At 36.2% G+C, this 24,197-nt stretch overlaps 1 protein-coding gene across 2 annotated transcripts in view; it reads left to right on the plus strand.

Moving 5' to 3' along the window:
* lmx1ba (LIM homeobox transcription factor 1, beta a) overlaps positions 1–23,680 on the plus strand; it is a 60,237-nt gene extending 36,557 nt beyond the window's left edge. For both annotated transcript variants that reach the window (XM_049474831.1, XM_049474836.1), the window contains exons 3-8: positions 16,906–17,138; positions 19,380–19,558; positions 20,278–20,355; positions 20,451–20,517; positions 21,699–21,863; positions 22,871–23,680. In XM_049474831.1, the coding sequence (XP_049330788.1) occupies positions 16,906–17,138; positions 19,380–19,558; positions 20,278–20,355; positions 20,451–20,517; positions 21,699–21,863; positions 22,871–23,028 (880 nt within the window). In that variant the 3' untranslated portion in view covers positions 23,029–23,680. The remainder of the gene's footprint in view (positions 1–16,905; positions 17,139–19,379; positions 19,559–20,277; positions 20,356–20,450; positions 20,518–21,698; positions 21,864–22,870) is intronic.
* The last annotated feature ends 517 nt before the right edge of the window (positions 23,681–24,197 follow it).

Below are 24,197 nucleotides of genomic sequence, written 5' to 3' on the forward strand. Positions count from 1 at the left end.
ATTGGCTGTGGAGCGCTCATGTGTTGAGTGATTGGATGATAATTTGCTGATGGTAGTGTAATGAGTTTAGTTGCTGGCAGGATTCGTACCCGTGGTACTTAACACCTGCTGCTGCATTCGTAACTGTACCGGATCATATAAAGGGAGGGAGGCCTGCTGCTAGGGGTGTATAGAGTATAGAGCTGCTTTGACTTTATATAGTATATATTCAAAAGTTTCTATACACCTGTACATTCAGTGTGTTTTCTAAAATAAGGAGTATTATTAGAGACAAGGCGGGACAAGACACGACAAGACAAGATAAGCATTTATTAGTAACATAGTGGGGACATTTACAATGCATAGACAAAGAGAAAAGTTGTAATAATATAATATAACATTAAACTATATATTGCATATTTGCATATTTAGTTGCATATTTTATACTTACTTCATAACACTCTATTAAGGATGTCACTATAAATACTTGATGAGTTATTATACAAGCTTATGACGGTCACAAAACGGTATTATTTATGCTGTGCATAGAGGTAAGACAAGACAAGACAAGACAAGACAATCCTTTATTAGTACCATAGTGGGGACATTTACAATAAGCACAGGAGCAGAGAAAAGTTGTAATAATATAAGATAACATTAAACTATATATTGCATATTTGTATATTTAGTTGCATATTTGCTACTTCATTTATAACACTCTATTAAGGATGTCACTATAAATACTTGATGAGTTATTATACAAGCTTATGGCGGTCAAAAAAAGGTATTAATTATGCTGTGTAATGCATTATGATACAGGATTCATAGATTTTTTTTTAATTTAAGTTACGTTATACAAGAGTAATACAAAAATCATCCTCACACTTTCACACACATAAAAAAAGCTGTATTGAACATGTAAATATTGCACATTATGAGGTATATTATTATATCTAAACGTAAGTGTATGTGTTCTATTAAGGAGTTAATGTATCAGCATTTGGTTGTTATATGATATAACATTTTCCAGCTTCTTTCCAGCTTGCCTGTTGTGTAATGTATATTTCAAGTGTTATTGGGCCCTTTAGCTTTAAATCATTTGCATAACAGTTATATAGTCACACTGTATAGTTAAACCATGTCTTTTTATTTCTCTAGTGCCACCCTGTCAAAGCATCTTTGTTTCATTTTGCAGTTGACCACACTTGTCAAGTTGTCACATAATCACCAATATGTCTCACTGACATACCTGTAATAAATGGAGCTACAAATTCGGGTGTCATAACACGCTTTCAAGACTCTAACGTCTGCCAGAATCTGTCACATCAAGGGTGTTACGTAACTTTGACATTCAATTTGGCACAGGCTGCCATTATGACAAATTTAACCTAATTCTAAACTTAACCTACACCTCAACTTAATTCTAATAATAATATAGATATAAATATAAATAAATATAAATATAAAAATATAGTGTATTTATCCTGAAAACAGATGTATTTTATTTGTATGTTCTGGCACTGTTTTTCAGATAGGTAAATATGTATTTCTGGTGTATATTTGTTGATTAGACCTGATTAAATTATGTTCATTGAGCTGTAAAACTAGCTTCTTTTCCATTTTTAGTCTCTGCATGAGACGCATGAGCAGCTTCTCCCCCAGCTCCGCTGTGCATGCAATTATCATAAATTACAGTTTAGACTTTTGCACAGATTCGTCTTTTTTCAAACAAATATGTTATTTTTGCATTGCTTATATCTTTACATATTTGCTTTACATACATGATTAACATATTATTATTTTAAATAAATCGTTATTATGATTATGATTAGTATAATCACAATGATTTTTTAACCAAGAATCTAACCTAGTTTAAACTTAGTAAACTAATACAGCTCAAGCTGATTTTTAACTTAACCTAACCAGTCTCCTAACCCTAATCCAGCTCTTAACATAACCATAGCATAACATAACCATATTTCTGACTGTTTCTGCATGAGTTTCTGTTTATCAATTCCTTTTTTGAAAGCTCTAGAATAGAAAGAGACAGAATAAACGCAGATGTAGTGACACTGTTTTCTCAATTGTTCTTCATGTACAAGGCAGACAGGTTTGTGTATTTGTTAAAACAGTGCCATCAGTGGCTGAGAGCTGTATTACTGAAAATATGTATCAATATCTGCATGCAAGATTAGCTCACATAAAGCAGAACATCTGTATGTATTCTAGACTATTTTATTATTTTTATTATTCTTTACAATTCATCACATCATATTTATCCACATATATCGGCTTTACATGTTTGTGTGTGTGTGGGAGAAAAAGAGAGATAGAAAGAGAGAGAGAAAGAGAGAGAGAGAGAGAGCAAAATCACAGTACTCAGTGAGCTAGTGAGAATGAGACCAGTGCACCAGACAGGCCAGCTCACTCCGTTGCCAGATCCCCCAGGGCTGAGTGCATCAAGACGACAGGGTTGATGTCAGCCTAAGCTACACTAACCTGTCTCTCACTACAGCAGACGCAGCCATGAGAAATCCCCATCATCTGCCACCCTAATAAACAGCGCGGGCTGATGCGAGACGTGTTTCAGCAGGCAGGCACATTTCAAAACACTTCTTTAATTGTTCTTATTTCAGGGTCCCTCTTTTTAGGGCTTGTATTTTATTGCATATGTCTGGCTATTCAGGTTGTGTGTGTGTCCGTGTGTTTTATGCATTTGTTTAAAGTACGTCACAAAGGCCTACGCATTGGTCACGGTCTCGCATAGTTTGTGGTCTGCGCTTGTTATTCCCCTTTGTTGAAGGCTGTTGTCTTGGAAACCTCATATGGGACTTTTCTGGGTTTGTGCATTTTTCACTCGGATTGAGCAGCGAAGTGGAAGCTCAAATCACCCTAAAAAAAGATCAGAATAATGTGATTTTTTTGTGTTTAAAAAAAGTAATGCATTGACAATGTATCATCAAAAAACAGCAAAGAAGGTAAGAATAAATTAACGATGCATTTTCAGTGCAATATTTGCAAAATAATTAACAGAATGTGGCAAACAATTTCTGAAACTGATATCTTTCTCCTTGTTTTATACAACACTCTAGTAAATATTAAACGTGATTTTTTTTTATTAATGAGTGGCAATTAAGGTCTGAAAGGGTTAATCCATCAGGATGTACAGGCAGGGCTTAAACTCGTAAACATACGGAATGTTAATGACCTGTGTTTGTTATCACAAAAAAATTATATAAAAATGACATAATTTAATATATTTTGCCCATTAATGGATTGTATATACTGATACGTGAATTGTATGTTTTAAAACTTTACAACTATCAATCTATACATACTAAATGAGATTTTCTGAGCAGTATTTCTGAAACATAGGTCTTTTACAGAACCAGCTTTTAGGGTTCCTCTTAGAACTGTCAGTTCTTTCAATGTTAGAACCACTGAGGAACGTTTATATTTCAGAGTTCATGGTGGGAGCAGCAGTACTGTAAGTCTGTACGTCTGGTGGTCACTATAAAACTCCAGTAATAGCCTTATTAAAAGAGAGGTGTAACCTCAACCCTTCCAAACTGAGAACCTTGCCGCTTAGAACAATACAAAACAAGTAACACTATTAGCATACACATGTACAGTATATTTCATGCAGCTACTGGTGTGTGTGTCTTTTTTTTGGAGATCTGATGTGTAAATTCAGAATATGGTTATGATTAGAGCATACCTCTTGAGCATTATTAGGTGTGTATATATCTGAGTGTGTGTCTGCATCCACCGAGTGGAACACACCATCGCTCTATCAGCACTGACGCTTGTGTACAGCTGTGTTCCAGATGTATGTACAGCAGGGCTGTTTCAGCTTTAATTTGAATCATGGTACATTTAGCAGAACATGTATGGTGGGCAATCTGTGCTGCTATAGCTTACTAGAGATGTACAGTAATAATAATTGTTGCTAGCAATTATTAAATGTCAATAGTCTCATTTATTTTTCTATTCATGCATGTTTAATCTACTTTAAGTCACTTTATATTTAAAGCACATTTGCTAGTCTGCATGACTGTAGCTGGGTGTGGTTTGAGAAATATTCTGGAGATTTATTCAATAGATTTTGGGTACTATAAGACTCTAGCTTTTATTGGTAGCTCGTTTTAGGTGCTCTAAGTTGGTTTTTGATGGTCAATTTCCAGGCAAAATATCCCTATACTGGGAAGCTACCTGGTTAACAATCTCTTGACTTGGTCATGTTGGTCAACCTGCTTGTTTTTTTTTTTTTTTGGCTTGGTCATTGATCATGCTTGTAGACCAACTATAGACCAACTATAGACCAAATGGTTATTTTTATAAAGTGCTAAATAAATAAAATAAATTGGTGTAGCTTGTTGTTCATTAGCTACAGCCTTTTGTTAAAGCCTTAGTCCCTTAATATGTTGTCACTTTAGCGACCTCTCTGGTGAGAATGTGTAATTGCAGCAACCATACAGTACTTTTAAAACATGAGAACATGCATTATAGTGCAGTTTTCTTTCACATTGCTAGTATTCTGTTGAGCTCTTTTTTATCTTGCCATCTCTATTCAGTTCTAATTCCATCTTTCTTTGGTTTTCTTTTGTTGTAAATGATCAGATAAAGAGTGAGTTTGTAGTTCTGCTATCCAAGTAGTTTTTATATCAGCACCATTAGCAGCACCACTGTTTGCGCAGATAACCAGCAAAAGCTGTTGGGAAGACCTGACATTGCTAGAAAAGCACACCCAGGAAAACCTACCAGAATTCTTAGAATGTAGATAGTTTGTCTTTTTCTCTTAATTTATCTTCTCCCATTTAGGAATACTACTGCTTTCAGTTTAAAAGAAAAGATCCTAAAGACTGCTGCACTATTGTGATGTTATATGTTTAATGTTGTCCATACTAGGTTAATCACAAACTTCTGGAAAAAAAAACAAGTTATAATACATGTCTTTTGTGAAAATTAAATATATATTTTGCCACATCCTTTCCTAAAGTAACATAAAGTAACATTCAAAAGTCCTTTTCTAAAGTAACATTTTGCTAACCTGTGCTAAAATAATGTACTTCTCACCATTTTACTTTAAAAAATGCTGCTCAAGTTCTGTGTTTTCATCATCTGGAATCTCCACCTGATGGTCCCTGAATTAAGTGTTTAGAATATTCACATGGCATTTATACATTCTAGTAGTATAATTAGCAATGATTAAAAAAGGTAAAACTGTGTTTCTTTGATTTCTAGGAACATCCGAGGATGCTAACTTACTTAAACGTGTCCAAATTTATTAGAGAATGTTTTATTATAGTTAGTAATATAAATTATATATATATTACAGTTCAGTTTGTGTTCTTTAACTCAGTTTTCGAGATTCAGTCTCCAATAAAAGGTCCCTGAAAACCAGAGATTTGTCTCTGGACATTGCTGTTAGCTTTAACTTCTCTCTGAGAGCGAGACTATGCGGATTCAGCCCCTGGGATTCACCCCACTATTCGTTTGCCCTTCATCAGGTTCCAGTATTGCAGAAACTTGCCAGCGGTACCATGGGAACGTGCCTCTCGGACAATGGCTCCTGCACACTTTGAGTCTTTTGTTTGGGAGTCACCCTGTAGAGTTTAGGCTAGAGTGTGAGCTGTCAGACAAAAAAATACCATGGTCCAATATTTGCTCTTTAAGCTAGGAGAGAGAGAGAGAGAGAGAGAGCACATTAAGCTTCCATCACTGGGACAGTGATCTGTCCTGAGACTCCCCCTGTAGTCAGGATACATGAGAACTGTGAAAAAAAATGATGGAGAGAGAGGAACCTGACTGAGACTGAGGTGTGCTTTCAGATAGAAGCTTTTATTTTATTTTTATTTTTTTACAGGATTTATTCTTTATTCTGAATGGAAAATAATGAATAAAAGGACACTAGCATTCTAAATGGGACATGCAACAACAGCACCTTAGAGGATGGGCTTGGGGACAACTACACCTGTATAAGTTGTGAGGTGATATCTGGTTAGTGAGGTTCGAACACCAGCGATTGTGCTCATGGAATGGGCAACTATCGGGGGAATTATCGGACTTTGATTAAGATTGAGGTCTGTTAGTGGGTGCAGATGGAAAGGGACATTCAGTTTCCAGTTCTTATTCAAGTTGTGCATGCATTTAACATTCCTTAATAATATGCCACAGAAGGCATCACCATCCACAGTGGGCAGTGCAGTGGGTGGAAAAGATTGGGACTAGTGGTGTGACTAGTGATGTCTGTTTCAATAAGAAACAATACCAATAACAATATAAATGGTCCTTTGAGTTATTATTCTTCTGTTTAAAATGAAAACATCATTGAATAACAATTTTTTAAGTGTTTACTGTTTTTGATGGAATGATAAGGTATGAATTATGTTGATGCATCAATTATTATTTTAGGTTTCTGAAGATAAATTAAACATAAGTAATATTTTCAAAGCTTGACTGTTCATTAAAATATTATTTGGTTATTTTCTGAGGCATTGTTCCAAAAAAAATAATCATTTTTAGATTACTTTCAGGTGTTTATGTATAAAAAAACATTTGAGACCTTTTTTTCAAAAATAGTGCTAAATCTCTATTGTATAAAGATTTTGTATAGGTGATAATCAAAGTGAAGGCATGAAGCACGAGAGCTCTCTAAATGAACCGTTGACGCTTGATGATTTACTTCTTGAGTTTCTCAGCTCCTTTAAAGGCTTTTCTTGAGCAAACATTCCAAGAGTCATTTCCAATAATCTGGGATTACTACAGCTAATTAAAACCCCAACAACCTGCCCCCGACCACCCTGATCCCCTCTGCTTGCTCCATCAGAAATCCTTAAGATGGCAGGAAAACACACAAATGCTAAGCTACGAGTCCTCAGACCCAGAAAACCAGCGGGTCGGGCCATATGGGTTTGGGTTAGGTGTGTGTATATGTGTGTGGGATTGTCTGTGTTTGGGGGCCAAGCACTTGAGAGGGGTGGTAATCTCACAGCTGTGCCACTGGTGTAAACCCCCCACCCTGCAGATTAGGGACCTGACGTTATGAGGACAGAGCTCAGGAGCATCCCGCTTTCACACGCTCGAGGAGCCCCTCTCCAGAACGCTCTATATTACTGTTTATTTAGAGACTGGGGGATGAGGATGGGGGTCATGGGTAATTATAAACCTGTCTGAGAACTGCTCTTAGGTTGATCTACCCTTGGGCCCAGGCATTCACCTCTTGCTTAGAGCCGGGGCTCGGATGCGGTGACCTTGTATTTGGTAAACAAAGAGTTAATACCAGGCCCATTCACCCCGTGCAGCCACTTTATTAACTCTCCTCCATGTGCTCTTCACTTTGATTCTCCCCAGCACTGGATCGTATGGTTTGCGTCAGACAACACTGCTAAGCACATCTGCTGCTCGAGAGACTGCCCTGGCCTTTCGCCATCTGAGCTAAACCAGGGATTATCCTCCTATTAGATCTCCAGAAGAACGTGACCTGCCACTTAGGAGCCTCGGCTAATCCTCATTGGCTGGCTCAGGTGCTACTCGACGGGCCCGAACCCTTTCTCCTTTATTTTCTCCCAATGGGATACGGCGATGGGCGGGACTAATAGTAGCACGCTCCTGCCTATCATACCTACTCTGCAATCGGTCCAACCGCAAGCCAAGCAGCTGTATTCCCCAGATGCCCATTATAACCCATAAGTGGAGCACTGGGCCCAATGCTGGCTCAAGATCCTTAGCAGTCAGCCAGCACTCCTGCTGAGTCACGCTAAAAGCCAGCGTCTGCTTTACCTCAGTCAAATTGACTTGGAGGTGGGGCAGATGGAGAGAGAGAAAGAGTCATTAAACAGTGTTTCAGGTTCACAGCAAATCTGGGGGCCAGCTTAACACCAGTTTTCAAAACCAGCAGCAGGCCAGTGCAGTATGCACCGTGTAGTATGTATAGAAGCACAGGTGAACCAATGCTTCTGATGGTTCTGATGGTTGGGTTTTGGTTGGAAATGAATGAAACATTTGTCTGAAGAAAAGTTCAAATTCCGAATATATATAATTTTCATTATTTTTGCCAATGCATAAATTAAATAGCCTGAATCGCAATTATTCCAGTGGACATAACTAAAAAAAATCCACAGTGCATTTATAGCAGCAAGATTATTCTAATCCTTATTTTCTGATTCTGACCTCAGTAGTGCAATTCTAGTCGTACATTTAGGTCAGCATCCTATTTTTTTTTATACCAATGATACATTTACTTTAGTAGTGCTACTCTAGTTACAGGTGAGCCAGATTTATGCACAAAAAAATACAGACAGTCCTTTTGTAAAAGCTAGCTTGCTACCTCCTAATCCTGTACTGCTTGTATTTTTTTTCAACTTGAAAAGACCCAACTTATGATGAAAGTAAACTGATACTAAGCATGATAACTGATGATGCTGAACACATTGTTTCATTCCACTTATGCAAGTAATATGTAAAGGGTACAAATATATATATCTTTAAGCCTGCTGTTATTTTACTTAATCAACTAGTCTTTGTTCTGTAAAAGCATTTCAATTTTTTTAGCTAATTCCTTCAATTTTGGCTGAATAATTCCAGTTGTCAAATATTCACTACATGCCTATTTGGCAGTGGGTCAGATAAAAAAAAGGAAAAAAGTCTGACAGAAGGTGATGGAAGGTGATAGGAGGAAGGAGGAAACTGAGTCTGCGAAAGAAATCCAGAGTTCCAGACCTGAATTTAGTCACACAGAGTTCCTGTGCCCAGGGGGAGAATATTCATCCTCGATTATGGCTTTTCTAGGCCTGGAAGATGTTTATTCTATATATATATATAATATAAAATTTGTCTAAGGCTGCTTACGATTCTGTTTAATGCTATGTTTAGGGAGATTTTACATAGGTACATTTTGTCTACGCATGCTGGCTGTATAGCTGTGTGTGTGTGTGTGTGTGTGTGAGTGAGTGTGTGTGTGTGTGTGTGTGTGTGTGTGTGTGTGTTCTCCATTATTCTGTCACGTTGCCTACTGTAGTGGCTGAGCGGAGCTGAGTAAACTCTATTGTGAATGGAACTGCCAGGCTTTGGAGAGCAGCTGTCCAAACATAGCCACTGTGTACCTGTTCTCTCTGTGTCTCTCTGTCACTCTCTCTTTTTTTCTCTCTCTCTTTTTCTCTCTGTCACTCTCTCTTTCTCTCTCTCTCTCTCTCTGTCACTCTCTCTCTCTTCCTCTCAGTGGTTTAGCTCAGTTTAGTTCAAGATGGCTTTATTAGCTAATGACAAATCAGCATATCAAATATATCAGCAAAGCATCAGTAACAAATAAAACAAACAATAATAATCAATGCAAGAATGACTATAACTGCTGGAGTGTAATAACTATAATTATTTGATTAAAACTAATTTATTAAAGTACTGTTTACAAATTATAAATTATTCTGCTACAGTTTCCTGCATTGTGTCAAAATACCAGAATAAACAGATCCATGTTCCACAGTGACTATGAATATAATCTTTACACATTGAACTCTACTGAAAGTGTTATTTTACAAAAAAAAAAAAAAAAAACTGTTATATTTCTTGAAATGCTCTTTACATCCAGATTTCAATCATTAGATCGGATTGGACTGACTGGGAAGTACTTTAAAAAAAATCTGGTTTGTCTTGTTTATGTAATCACAACAATTATATTATTTAACATCATATTTTACTGAATGTTTTTATCCGACATCAAGGCAGCACTTTACTATAATTATGCTGCTGTCTATATAAGTCCAAAATTAATGTTAAGCTGAGTTGTAGCTGTAAGCTAGCTAGCCATGTTTATACTGTTTGTAATTTGTGTGCGAACTGTATATGTGCAGTAAAGTCTACATTGTAGTTTTGAGCGAGTGTTATTTGATGGAATTGGCTTTAAACAGTATGTTTAACAAATGAGATGCTAGCTAGCTAGCTTGTTTGTGTTTATTTGTTGTTATGAGAGATTTCACACCTTCGAAGCAAAGATTGACAAGACCTTCCCCTACACTGTTGTTGGCAACACTCTTTTTCCTGACCAGCCAATCCAAATACAGTTAAGTTTTGGAGGAGTGGCTTTAGTAAAGGGACTGAAAGAGTTTCCCCTCTGTACATTTTCCATTTTGGAGATTTTGGGACTTTTTGGGACAACAAAATTAATTTGTACATACATCTCTGGAAAAACCACCAAACAAAGCTGAACTGCTTGATTTTTTTGCACCAGAAGTGGCATAAAGTTGTACAAAAGCAGTGTGTAAGACTGGTGGAGGAGAACATGCCGAGATGCATGAAAATCATTTCTCATTTTGTGCAAATAAATGCTCTAATTGACAATATTTTTATTTGCAATTTAGGAGAAATGTTGTCCGTAGTTTATAGAATAAAACAACAATGTTCATTTTACTAAAACATATACCTATAAATAGCAAAATCAGATAAACTGATTCAGAAACTTAAATTTGGTCTTCAAATTTTTCCACAGCTGTGTATCAAGTGCTGTTAGGGCTCAGGGTTGTAGTAATTTGGACAGTATTTTGGTTAAGTAGTTGTTGGACTGGTCAAATAGGTCAGTTATCACAGGGTGTAGCAATTAAGTTTATTTTTAATCATATTTCCAGTATAATATTCCCAAGAATAGCTTTTTGTTTCTATCACACCATCCTCTCCTTTTCATTCCACCACCCCAAATATATAAACATCGATCAATCTGTTTGATTCATGTGTCAGAGCTCTCTCTGTGGTCTTCATTTTGTTAGCTTGTAGCCCCCCTACAAAGTGTACCTGCTGGGCTTAATTAGAAAGCAAAGAGGCTCCTCCAATAGCCCATTAGCATGCTAATGCGCTAGCAGCAGCTGCGGATATGATTTCAGGAGACATCATAGCTAGCCAGAAGTTTGCTCTGGAGACCTCAGCAAATACACACTTCATTTGTCACCACGATTAGATACACACACTGACCGGTAGCGCAGATAGTGGGTCTTTCTCACCCTTCTGTTTAACCACACGCTAATTAGCCACATTAGCGCTAATTTTCCACAGCCTCTGAAGTGAAATATAAGAACGACAATTATCTTGTGTGGTTAATGACTTCCTACTGTGGTGGGTGGGTGGGTTTCTGGCATACAAATGTTAAGTGAATGGTTATAAATGTGTTTTATTGGCATCTCCTTATTTGTCCTTGGGCTAGGATTGCGATTCTATCATGATGATGTGGAATATGTCCAAAACTGCTTTTAAATCTGAGTTTAATGTCATGCTCAGAGAGATTTTAGGTATACATTGCCTCTATAGAAAGACACAGCTGGTCATAATGACATACAGTGTTCAAATAGAAAACTATGTAAATGTCTAATGTGTGAAATAAATATAAATCTAAATATTTATGGACACCCCTTCTAATAAATGCCTTTAGGTAATTTAATTTTAATACCTTGTCTAATTCCTGTAGAGAAGTGTCGCCAGTAGAAAAGGACATTCTAGAGCAGATACACATGAAATCATTGATTAGACTGCAAAAAATCCATTGGCAAAAACTGGACAAAATATAAGTAATTTGAGACATATATGCTAATGTTAATTAAATAAATCTGCCAATGGGCCAAGTCTCAAAATGAGTGAAGTTAGATTTAAATCAAGCAAAAGTCAGATTTGGATGGCCAAAAGAATTTGAACAACTTGACCCATGATTTTGTGCTTATTTTAAATGATTTAAAATAAGATTAACATTTTAAGATTAATTATTAATTATTGGGATATATTACTCAAATAGTTCTAAAACAAGGAAAACAGTCTAACAACACTTACAAAAAAATATTTCCTTAAGTAAATTCTTTCCCTTGCCTAGACTTATTATTTTAACTATTTATTTATGTTTTATTTGCAGATTAGAAGGTATACTGCCATCTGTAATTAAGCTGTAGAGCAGAGGAACAATGTTCTCAATCCGTTACTATTGGGATAAGTTGTGGAATGTGGGATGAGTTGTGAATTTGGGGTTGAGGTAAGGTGATGATCCTCCAATATCAATACCTTACTCACCAGAAAACATGCTTATGTGGGGCTTATATGGATAGCCCAACTTATAGCCCCACCATGGACTCCACATATGAATGTCAGTGATGGAACCCATCAGGTTCAGTGATGGAACCAGGAAAGGAGGGGTTAAACATGGTCTTCATCTGGGTTGTACTTGAGGCTGCACTTGGGGCCTAGATGGAACCCATTGTTATAAAGGGACTAAGGTGAGTTGTAATGGTGAGCCAATGTCCACCTGGAACCCACCTAGCCCACATTACACCCATGTAATCCCTGCATGAGAATGTTGTCTGGGTAATGCTCTTGTGGTTGAATGCAACTAAATCCTCACATAAATGATGGAACAAATCTAGTGGAAAACCTTTGCTGGACTGTACAGTAGAGTGTACATAGTAGTACTTACAGCAGTAATATTATTGAATGGTTAAGTAATGTGTCAACTAATTATTAACTGACACTATTTATTTTTTTTAATCATTGCTTAATTTTAATGCTTAAGAATGTTGTTAATAATAATGAATTGATACATTAGTTAAAGTATTTGTAATTATTAATGATGTCTTAACTAGTTTTAATTAATAATTAGTTGAGACATCCTCTGGTAGGTACTGTTAATGAAAGTACCCTTATATTAAAGTGTAACTCTCTTCATAAATACCCTTGATTTCAGAAGAAGCGATAAATTAACCAAAAAAAGTGTCCCAACACTTTTGTTCATATACTTTGTGCTCTCTCACTGAACAACGGGGTAAAAATAGGGCAGCTTTCAGACCACTTTAGTCCAACATTAGCAGCTTCAGTATAAACCGCATATCCTTTAGCGATCCCTTTAGCTAGTCCTAATTGTTTTGGATGCTGGGCTTGACATGAACATAGAACAGGAGCTGAGCTCTGTATGGGATTTTCTGTGCACTGTAAAGTTGTAATCAGGGTTCCACATTTCCTTATCTTAAAATAAAACCATCAGAGAGGTTTATGATTTAATGAGCTTTACTGTTCCATGAACAGGGTGGATGTGGCTTGTCCCCGACTCTTTGACAAGGTCAGGATACAGTTGCTGTGGAAAAATCTAATCTGGCATGTGTATGGGTACACATATGAGTGTATGCATGTGTGTGTGTGTGTGTGTAAAAAGGCTGCCCTTATTGGCCACAGAGTATTTTCCATGCAGTGTATCTCAGAGCTGCGCTGCCCATCAGAAGAAAAGCAGTGTTTGAAGCGGCTGAATTTAATGACATCTTTAGCTCCTTTGTAGCGCACATGCTTCTGCTTTACGTGTGGAATACACACACACACACACACACGTACACACACACGCAGAAGTACCGGGCCCTATAGCAGGCCCGTAAGTCCATAATGCAGCATCAAAGACTCGACCAAAAAAGAATATAATTATGGCAAATCACTTAAGCGCTGAGATTGAACACATCTGTGTGTGAAATGCATCACACTGCTGGATCTGGTGCCCTTCGATGATGTGTTGAGTGGGTGATTCTTCTATGAAGGGGTCCTTTTTACCATGTTAACTTATTTATTTATAAAAAATATTTATTTCTTTTTAAGTGTAAGTTATAATGATAACAGGAGAATATTTAAGTTTGTACGTTTTTGTGAAAATGAAAGCATTGTGATGGTCAACACTAAGGCGATGCAGAATTTACTCATATAATAATATTTATATTAGATGGAATAGTGCAGAAATCCAAACATTTCCATAGGGTTTATTTAAGTAATTTTTACGCTGTTGACTGATGAGAAAATATGATTATATGACTTTTAATATTAAATATTTAATCCGCTAATAACATAGTGATGGTAAAACTGAAAATCTTTAACCCAGTTAGCATTTTTTTTGTTAATAGAAAAATTTCTAAATGTCTCAGAACATTCAATTTGTCACGTTTTCTGGATGTTCCGAAAACATTTTTATTAAACCTTTATGAAGCCATGTTCTGGTAAATTTGCTGCAACATTACTCTATTTTTTTTTTTTTTAGATTTCTTTGTTACTTTTTACATTTCAAAAATGTTAGTATTTGTCTAGCTGGAAATGTTATGTAATGAGAAATGTTCTAATAATGTTTTGATGCAAACCATTATTATGTTACATGTTTTCAGAACATTCTATTGAAGATTAATTCTGTAACATTAATGAATATCCTTACTAGAACCTTTTCAAAATGTTTCTAAAGGTTCTTATAACGTTCTCTGTTAGCTGGGAAGGTCATTTCCATCACAACCATTTATGCTGTGGTAATGACAAGTTTTTCTATTTATATAAAAAAAAAAATCTTGGATCTCCTAACACCAGTCAACAGGTAGCATATAAGACACTTTAAATACATAAACATGTTTTATATGTAGAAATAATAGTAGAAAATAGAAAAGTAGAAATAATAAAGTGTTGGCATAATGGCATGAATGGTAATGATTCTGAATACATCTGCTTTATTATTATAACATTTTCAGATCTCAAAATGCTATTTTTTTCTCATGGCTGATTTCTCCATAAGCAAGTTTGTTACAGAAATCACAGGTTGTTGCGGTAATGGAAGAAATGTTGGGAACATTAATATATTGGTATATATAGAAAAGTTGTACAGATAAAATTTGTCGTGGCAAAGTAGTTAATTTTTAAAGTTTAATCCTTATAAAAATGGAAATCATTACCTTGGTGATTTGTTTGGTGGTGCAATAAATAATATGTATAATACCAAAGCATATATTGCTATATGTTGTAATAAAATACATCTAACTTAAATTTATAACCTAGAAACATAAAAGACTGAAGAAATCAACGTAACACCCTAATCCCTCCCATTCCTTTATTAAAGAGTTCATCCAGGAATTCTTAGACAGCTTATGCAAATAAACAGCAGTCCAGGCCTCAGCTCTCAACAACCCTGGTGGCTCTAAACAGCACTGCTGACACCAAACAACCAGACAAATAATTTCTGTTCATTTCATAGCAAACAACCATAGGCCATGTGACCCCCCCAACACACACACACACGCTCACACACTAACTGGGGTCTTACTAAGTGTGTTTGACTAGCTGTGAAAGCTTTCTCTCCCTCAGGACCTTCTTAGTGGTATTAAAGAGGGATTAGTTTCAACCACACACCTTGCATGTGCCAGTCAAAATCAGTGTGCAGCTCTCATTCTCTCTCTCTCACACACACACGCACACACACATACACACATAGGCACATCATATTATGCAAATGCTTTCTAAATAAGGTAAATGATCATAGTTCATATCATCTACAGAGCATTCTGAGACACGTATACATGTACTAATGTATAATTACAGCTTGCTTGCCTGTTTTAACATCAAGTCAAGTCAACTAGTTTTATTGTCAATACTGCATATTTACAGGACATACAGAGAATTTAAATTAAGTTCCCAAAAAAATTACAGCAAGTACAGAAAAACATTATAAAAAAAACATTTTCCCAATCAAAAATAAATACATAAAAATAAAATATAGTGTATATACAAGAAATAGCACATGCAATGTATTATTAAATTATTTAAGTATTTTCATTTGATCAAAATCAATTAATTTTGTCATTTAAACCATTGCTTTCAAATATTTGCAAAAAAATCACTGCTGTTACATAAAAATGAAATTATCAAAATATATTTTTTTGTCAATTTTTCAACAGCCTAATGGATTTATGCAAAAACAAATCTCCACAATTTTTATTTTTATCACATTGTATTACGTTGTTAATGCAGTATCTGGGGGTGGATTAGGTTTAAGGAAAAAAACAATAGTTTTATGCATATCATTAGTTAGAGATATGATTAAGTAACTACAAATGTATCCTAAAAAAATAAGAAGTAAAAAAATAAATTATCTTTAAGTTTTAAACAAATGAAATATAGCTGTCTGTGTAAATACTCACTTCACCATGTTTTAAAGATCCCAAACTTTTTCATTTTTATTCTAAAAAAAAAAGTGGGACACTCTTGAAATCCTCCTTAAAAATGTAAATTCAAAACACACACACACACAAACACACACACACATTCACACTGAACACAGAAACAGAAACATGTATAGAAACATGTATACATACACAACATCCAAAACCATAAGCAGACATTCAGGAACCATTTTTTTTGTTTCACTTTTACCACAAATTCCGTAACATCTGCGTTACTCACTGCCCCCCCGCGCACTCTCACATGTGGGGGTCGGCAGGGCCCGAGTGTCACGCGTGGCTGTCCTGTGCGCAAAGCTGTGACTAAGGCTCTACACAGCCCACTCAACAAAGAGCAAGAAAAAAGGCCGAGATTAGACATCGCACACAATAGAGGACAGGAAGATCTCTCAAGGGATCATGGGAATTACTGGCAGAAGCATAATGCTCAGTGACAGAGAGAGGAAGTAGAAGAGCTTCAGCTTAGGAGATTATCACCCATCGTCAAAAGAGAAAGGGAGCAGAATAAGGAGAAGACTGAAAAGTGGGGAGATAAACAGGGCCTCAGATCTGTGTCGGAGGAAAAAAGGGGGCGCGTCTCGACTGGGTTCAGTGGAGAAAGATATTCAGTGTGTTTTACTTTACTTTTCTTCAAAAATACTCTTAAATAGTTGCTCCTAAATAATTGTAGACTTATTTTTTCACTTTAGATTTTGAATTTCAGAATGTAATTCAATTTAATGAATGAATGAGTTAAATCCACCAGATATGGGATGTTGAAATGTTGCACTGCAGATAAAGAAAAAAGAAAAACACAACCACATCAAAGAAAACTGTATAATAGTGTGTTAATATTCCAATCTTATGAACTGTATTGTTACACAGTGTTTCTCTGTTCTCTGTTACCCTCTTTTTTCACCATTTGAGATGCACTGACTCACTCTGCTTTATTTTCTTGCAGGTTGTTCGCCACTAAGTGCAGCGGCTGCCTGGAGAAGATCGCCCCCACTGAGTTTGTGATGCGCGCTCTGAAGAGTGTGTATCACCTGGGCTGCTTCTGCTGCTGTGTGTGTGAGAGGCAGCTGTGTAAAGGGGACGAGTTTGTGCTGAAAGACAGTCAGCTGCTCTGTAAGAAAGACTACGAGAGGGAGAAAGACCTGCTCAACTCCATCAGTCCAGAAATGTCAGACTCTGGTAAGAACGGGACTCGTCTTGTCTTATTTATACACCTTACATTGACATGGCAGCTTATTGGGTATATTTGCCTTCGGGAAAAATCATAATAAACAAAAACTGACTTTATACTGTCCTGAAATTATGAAGAATCCGAAGGCTTTGGTCTCAAAATGTGTTATTTTGTGTTGTTATCAGCACTAGGAACCAAAATTCCCCTTACACTGTGTACTATAGGGAATATAGAATCATTTACAGATGAATATAGACATGCAGCCTTAGTTTAACCTCTTGAGACCCTGTGTCCTTACGTTTCATTACATTTCTGATTCTCTACACCATGATACTTAATTTTTTTAAAACATGGACCGTTTGGCCTTATATGGAGACATTGTCTCTACCATCAAGTAGTCAAATGAAACCATTACACTTAGCTGATTGAAAACAAGATGGCGGGAATCCCAGTCAAGAGTTTCTGCAGCCAGTCCAGAGAGAAACATGGGCCAGATAAAAATTCCAATCAATTTATTTTTTAATCCCCATAGGATAACATGTTTAGTTATTTTTTGTTTGTTTGTTTTTTTGCAAAAATGACTTCCTATACAAAGTCAAAGTTCAGTTTTTATGTATGTTAGGTCCTATTAATCCCAAATAGCTAGGATAATTTTTTTTTTTTTTTTTTTTAAACTCGAAGCAAAAGTCCAGGTCTTAGGAGGCTAAGAAATTGTCATAGCTAGATTCAGTTTTCTCTGATCCAAATCAGTTAATGAGTTTATAACCTCATGATTTGGATCCTTTTAGAAAGGGGAAAAGTTAATGTGCACAAAAAACTGGGAAAGATCCTGTGTTCTGGACTAGTGCATATTGTTACACCTTAGCCCATGTCTGTCTTCTGTTTCTCCCTTATTTTGTCTCTTGTGCTCCTGCCCCTCTGTTTACCTGTCATGTTTTCCAGCCATGTGCTTGTGTTGTTGTTTCTGTACCTGTCTCCACCCTAACTCCGCCCCAGCCCAGCCCTAGCTATTAGTGTTCTCACCTGTGTCTTGTCTGTAACCCCGCCCCCTCGTCATCCTAGCCCAGGTGTTTCTCACTCTCCTCATGTATTTAAGCCCGTCTGTTTGAAGGTTCAGTGTCGAGTCTTTTGTATTTTGTCTTTTGTATCTTGTATCCAGTATCCTTTGTATCCAGTATCCAGTATCCAGTATGTATCCTTGCTACCCGTATGTTTCCTTGTCTTAGTTTCTTAGTCTGTGTTTCTAGTTTATATCATCCTAGCCTTGTTTTTGCGTTACCCGCGTTTTGTTTATTGTTTTATTTTATCTTGTATGTTTAAATAAATATATATTGCACTTACGTCCATCCCTCCCTCCTTCGTGACACATATATTTATGTATAGTTTAACATGGAGCAACAGCAGAGATGACGTGTGTTTATAGCTGTAGTAATTATATGGACATTATAGCAGATTCTTTAGCCACTTATTTTTAACTTGAGAAGTACATCTGACGGTTGGGTTGGATCGAGATCACATTCTCACAACAAACAAACCACTCCTCTCATGGGCTATTTAAACAAAATAAATAACCTAATACTACACCTTAATATGACTCAAGGCAGATCTAACCAAACCACAAACACCCTTAAACATTTGCTGAGACATTTAAGTAACATATTCTGTATGTTTTATATTTATTTTCCAAATTAAATAGCTAAGAAAATATCAGAATTCAATGTCTAAAATTGAAATGATTAAAGAAGCAGTACAGCCTATTAGTTAGCTGTCTTTTAACCAGGTTCTACCATCCTGGTTCTAGTGTCAACTACTAAGTTAAACATCATCATCAGTCAGAACTCTCTATGGTTTTTGAGAACAGCATAACAGTCCATTAATCACACAGGTAGTCGTTTGGTTGGTCATTTGAAACTATTTAATAAAAAAAGTTTTACATATGTGTAACACATTTTGGAATAATGAATTATGTATTAGGAATCATATTTATCTGTTTTTAGATGCTACACTGATGTGACTTTAAGTTGTCTTTATTGCTTTTAATAACTGTTATGAATAATAATTTGACTCATGTCTCACTTCACTGTGCTGTAGTATTTTCCCATTTGCATATTAACTTACATTATTTTATGTTATGTTAAGGAGATTTCGCTGCAGCCTAATTAGTACTTACTCAGCTGTGATCATATGCTGTATTTCATGAAAGGTGATAACTGATTTAAATTTAGCATGTCTGTTTTTTTTGTCTGCAGATAAAAGCGAGGATGAGGATGTGGATGTGAAGCCAGAGAAGGGTTCTGGGGGGCAGAACAAAGGCAGTGATGATAGCAAAGATTCACGCCGGCCCAAAAGACCTCGCACCATCCTCACCACACAGCAGCGCCGTGCCTTCAAAGCCTCTTTTGAGGTTTCCTCCAAACCCTGCCGGAAGGTGAGGCTTTAATGATGCTGTTGACGTCTGAGAAGATTACAGAGCATCAAACAGCTTGACCAAAAGAGCTTAATTAAGTAGTTAAGAATGAATGCAGGCGAGCAGAGCCAGTTATGCATTAGAGTGCAGGTGATAATGGACAGGGCTCCTCCTCAGCTTTACTATCATTATGTCTTTGTGATTCATTAGCGAGGTAGTTTAGAGATCAGCATTGCATTGAGGGCTAAATAAATCTGCTTTCTGGGTTGTACTGTCCAGTAATCTTGTAAAAGAAGATTTCTAGCTTCATGTCAGGAGCTAGTATTGGGTCCCATGACTTTTGACATGTCCCATGGAAGCTTAGGAAGACTGCATTGACTATTGATTCTGAGTTGCTTTTCTATTTGCACAATCAATTCTAACCAGACACTGCTGGTCACAATCATTACCACCACTGCACTGTTCACTGTGGGTGGTAATGTCTTCTATGACATATTTCTGGTGCAAACATGGCACTGTTCATTTGACAAATTTTGAATGTCTGCAAAACATTGGGAAATGGAATATTCCATCCGTTTGGCACCCATTATTAGGCTCTCACTCAAACTCTGATAATTCACATTACCTTGCCATGAACATGCTGTCCAGTGTTGTAACCTCACTCACAAAATAACACCAATCTCAAAACTTACTCACAAGTCAAACAACTAAAAGCCAAATGTCTTTTTTTCTTTATCCAGGTAAGAGAGACTCTGGCAGCAGAAACCGGTCTGAGTGTGAGAGTGGTCCAGGTGTGGTTCCAGAACCAGAGAGCCAAGGTCAGCACACACCTACATGCTTATTTCACGCTTTAGTTTTGCATGAACCCTCATCGAGGAGAACCAATCTAATTGCAGCATCTTTTCCCCCTTAGATGAAGAAGCTGGCTCGCCGACAGCAGCAGCAACAGGAGCAGCAGAACACACAGAGACTCGGACAAGGTACGACATGACAGTTACTCTCTAGATCAGACATATTAAAGAGTGGACCTTAAAATATAATTTTCTTTCCTGGACAGATCCTGGAGTGATCCTCATTAGGTTTAACACTGCATGGATAATTAATTATGGCCCAATACCATTTTACCTTTTGGTCCTACCCCTTACCCTTATGAACAAAAGTATACTTACAGTTTATTTTATTAAGTAAACTTACGTAAAGTTGTAATATATTTGCCAAGTATATAATACAGTATGTAGTAAGTATACTAGGATTAATTTACTTGTAGTAGACCAATTTTAGTATATAAAAGTATAATTTTACATATGCTTTGGGTGTTCAAGTAGTACACTTTGAGTACACCACTAGTTAACTAATATAGGCAAAAATAAAACTTAGATGTAAGCTAGTAATCTGCTTTAAGTTTACTTCTCGTAACCTTGAAGTATACTTTTAAGTGTTCTTTAGTTATACATTCTAGTAAACTTTGAGTACACAAGTAGTTTACATTTAAGTTTAATTTTGTAGTTCAGGTATACTTTAAACTATTCTAAAAGTGAACTTATAAGTGTACAGCTAGAATACTACTTATAAACTTCTATCCCACTTTTTAGCTTATTAAATTACACTTTTAAGTACACTCTCAGTAAACTACTAATCAAGTGATTTTATACGTAAAACATATTTGTAAGTCATTTTAGTTTAAAATAAGTGTGCTAATAGTACACTTCTTTTTTGTGAGGGTAGCCCTACCCCTGCAAGAGAACTACTATATTTTCATTGTTTAATTTGTAATTAAATGGTTTATGGCCATTTTCTGTATAACAGGAATAAAAAAAAAAAAGTATATTAGTTCATAGCTAGCTAGCCAACCTTCCAATTCCACCTTAAATGGGGCAACAGGCAGTAGAGACTGTAGCAATTAAGGTGGAACAGAAATATAAAACAATAAAAGCTAATAAAGGCTCCATTTTAGCTCTCCATCACATATAAATAAAACACACGTAATTTTTTTTTAATTGTCCAAATTACAAAAAGAAGAAACAAAAACTAAATTCTCCCTATCGTCAGAAATCGCACATATAGGTTTTTTTTATTGGAAGGGCTCCTTTGTGACTCTGAACTTACAGTAATCCTATACATGGGTGTAAACCTCTAATTTCCCTTATTGTGTGTTTTATAGAAGTAATATCCAGCAGAATGGAGAGTCTGATGAACACCTACACACCACTCGGCCCACCTCAGCAGCAGCAGCTTGTCCCTATGGACTCGAATGGTTACAGCACAGATCCTTTCCAGCAGGGTCTCACCCCTCCACAGATGCCTGGAGATCACATGAACCCATACGGTAAGCAGGACACACAAACACATGCACCTCACAAACCAACTTTAGTAAGGGGGCCTCACTTTCGAGTATCGAGTATTTAGTAACAGTGATAGCTGTTTCAAATATAATAGAATATTAAACACATTTCTGCAATAAAATATGTATCACAATATTATGACATATAAAAAAAGTGCACTAGAATCATCAGATTAAAAAAAAACTACCATCCAAATAGTTTCCCATATTTAGTATAGTTATACTGAGTTAAAAACATTGTTAATGAAAAAAAGTATATCATTTTGATATATTTGACATATATCAAATCAAGAATAATCAAGAATATTATTGTTGTTAAAAGGGTTTTATTATGCAACAACGGTTGGTTTTGTAAGCACTATAAATATATACAATAAACAAAATTGATAGTGATATGATACAATATGGTCACATTCTACACTCCTACACTCCTAGTACACTCCTAGAGTGTAGAATATACACTCTAGAACAATATTATAGTTATCGTAAACTATAAGCATATATTTTATAAAATAAAAAACAGCAACTAATTCAAAGCATCAGTCTGCATTTTTCATCTGCTACGGGACTCTTATCTGATGGTGTTGCAAAAGGGGTACCCACTATATTAACTGCATGCCACTGCTCTCTATAGCTTATAGCTAATGCTTGGCATTGGGCATGAAGACCTTTTCCTGGGGCTCATGCACAGTTCTAATTTTTTGGCAGTTTTTATTTTTTTTAATTTTGTGGACATTATACAAGCTGTTTTAAGCAGCACAAACAAATGTTGCAATGGATGCACCTTAATTTAGCCCAATTTACTGATTAGAAAGCATATCTAATGTAGTTTGAATGGAATTTCTGGACTTAAACCATGCATGTTTGTTAGTTTTTTGTTTCTGTGTTTGTTTTATTGGCCTGGTTGATTTATATATTTTTCTGATTACAGTAACATCCCCCTGAACCCTCACTTAGCTTCCTTTTGCTTTGTCTTCCCCTCCTCTCCGCAGGAAACGACTCAATTTTCCATGACATCGACAGCGACACGTCTTTGACTAGCCTGAGCGACTGCTTCATGGCCGCCGCAGACACAGGCTCCCTGCAGGCCCGCATAGGAAACCCTATTGATCGCCTCTACTCCATGCAGAGCTCCTACTTCACCTCCTGAAACCAAACTAAATCCAGAAGATGACTGAAAGGACAGTCCACCCAAAAAACAGCCATGCTTCTTACAGTTTTACGACTGTGATGGGCTGAAAATGATGAAAATATAAATAAAAATACATGAATAGATGGTTAAAAAAGACTACTCTGACTCAGATATTCTCATGGACGTCCGATATGACCTCAAGCATCATCTCTCTCTCTCCAGGCTGCAATGGTAAAGCAAAGGAAGATGATGATAAAAGCTAGGTGTCACCATGTTTTAACTTGGGAACTTGGGAAAAGGAAAAGGACTTAATGCCTGGTGATCTGTTGATCTCTGGTCTCGAAATGGAAAGACAAAGTTCTTTTATAGTAAATGAATGATGATGCTCATGAAATAAAACAACTAATTGTCCATGTAGAAACTTCATCAAGTGTTTTCATGTATATTAGAATACTGGACATTTGAGCTAGGTTTAGATGCTGATCTGACACTTGATTTGGACCTGCTTACCTCAGTTTAAGAAGAGGACAACACTGTGCTTCATAAAAAAAATGTCTTTCTCAAATTCACTCGCTGTGAATCTAATGCTGTTTCACTGCTCACTCCTGTATGTCGTCCATTTCTTTCTCAGAAAGATGGAAAACCAAACCGGGAAGCCTTTTTTTTTTTTTTTCCAAATGCATCTTCAAGCCAACAGCCAGTCTGAAATGATGATGTGTATGTTGATCTGTAAATGGACAGCAGAATATTTATTAAATACATGTGCCAGTCGAATCCGAGATGCTTTATTTAAAGAAACGCTGTTATTATAGTAAGTGGTGCGAAAATGAAAGTAGTATTTTTTTTCTGTTGTTTAAAATAGGCTGTATTTGTCTTTCGCTGTGCTATTTATTTGTTACATGCGTTCTTTGACCTTCATGAAGATGCATTTTTAATGCTCAGTATTTGCTAAATTACCAAAGTCGGTTGGTACTACAGATAAACAAAAATAAAACAAAAGTAGAATGAAAATGCACTTGATTGATGTTTTTGTTTCTTACCAGATTAGTAAAAAACAAAAAAGCTAAAAAAAAAAAAAAAGTAGAGAATAATTTAACAAATGTTCACATTAAACTTTCTTTAAGTACAGGATCAGTCAAAAAGTTGGACACCTCTTCTCATTCAATGTGTTTTCTATATTTTTTTTT

The sequence above is a fragment of the Astyanax mexicanus genome, chromosome 1 (assembly GCF_023375975.1).
Source record: "Astyanax mexicanus isolate ESR-SI-001 chromosome 1, AstMex3_surface, whole genome shotgun sequence".
Classification (NCBI taxonomy): Eukaryota; Metazoa; Chordata; class Actinopteri; order Characiformes; family Acestrorhamphidae; genus Astyanax; species Astyanax mexicanus.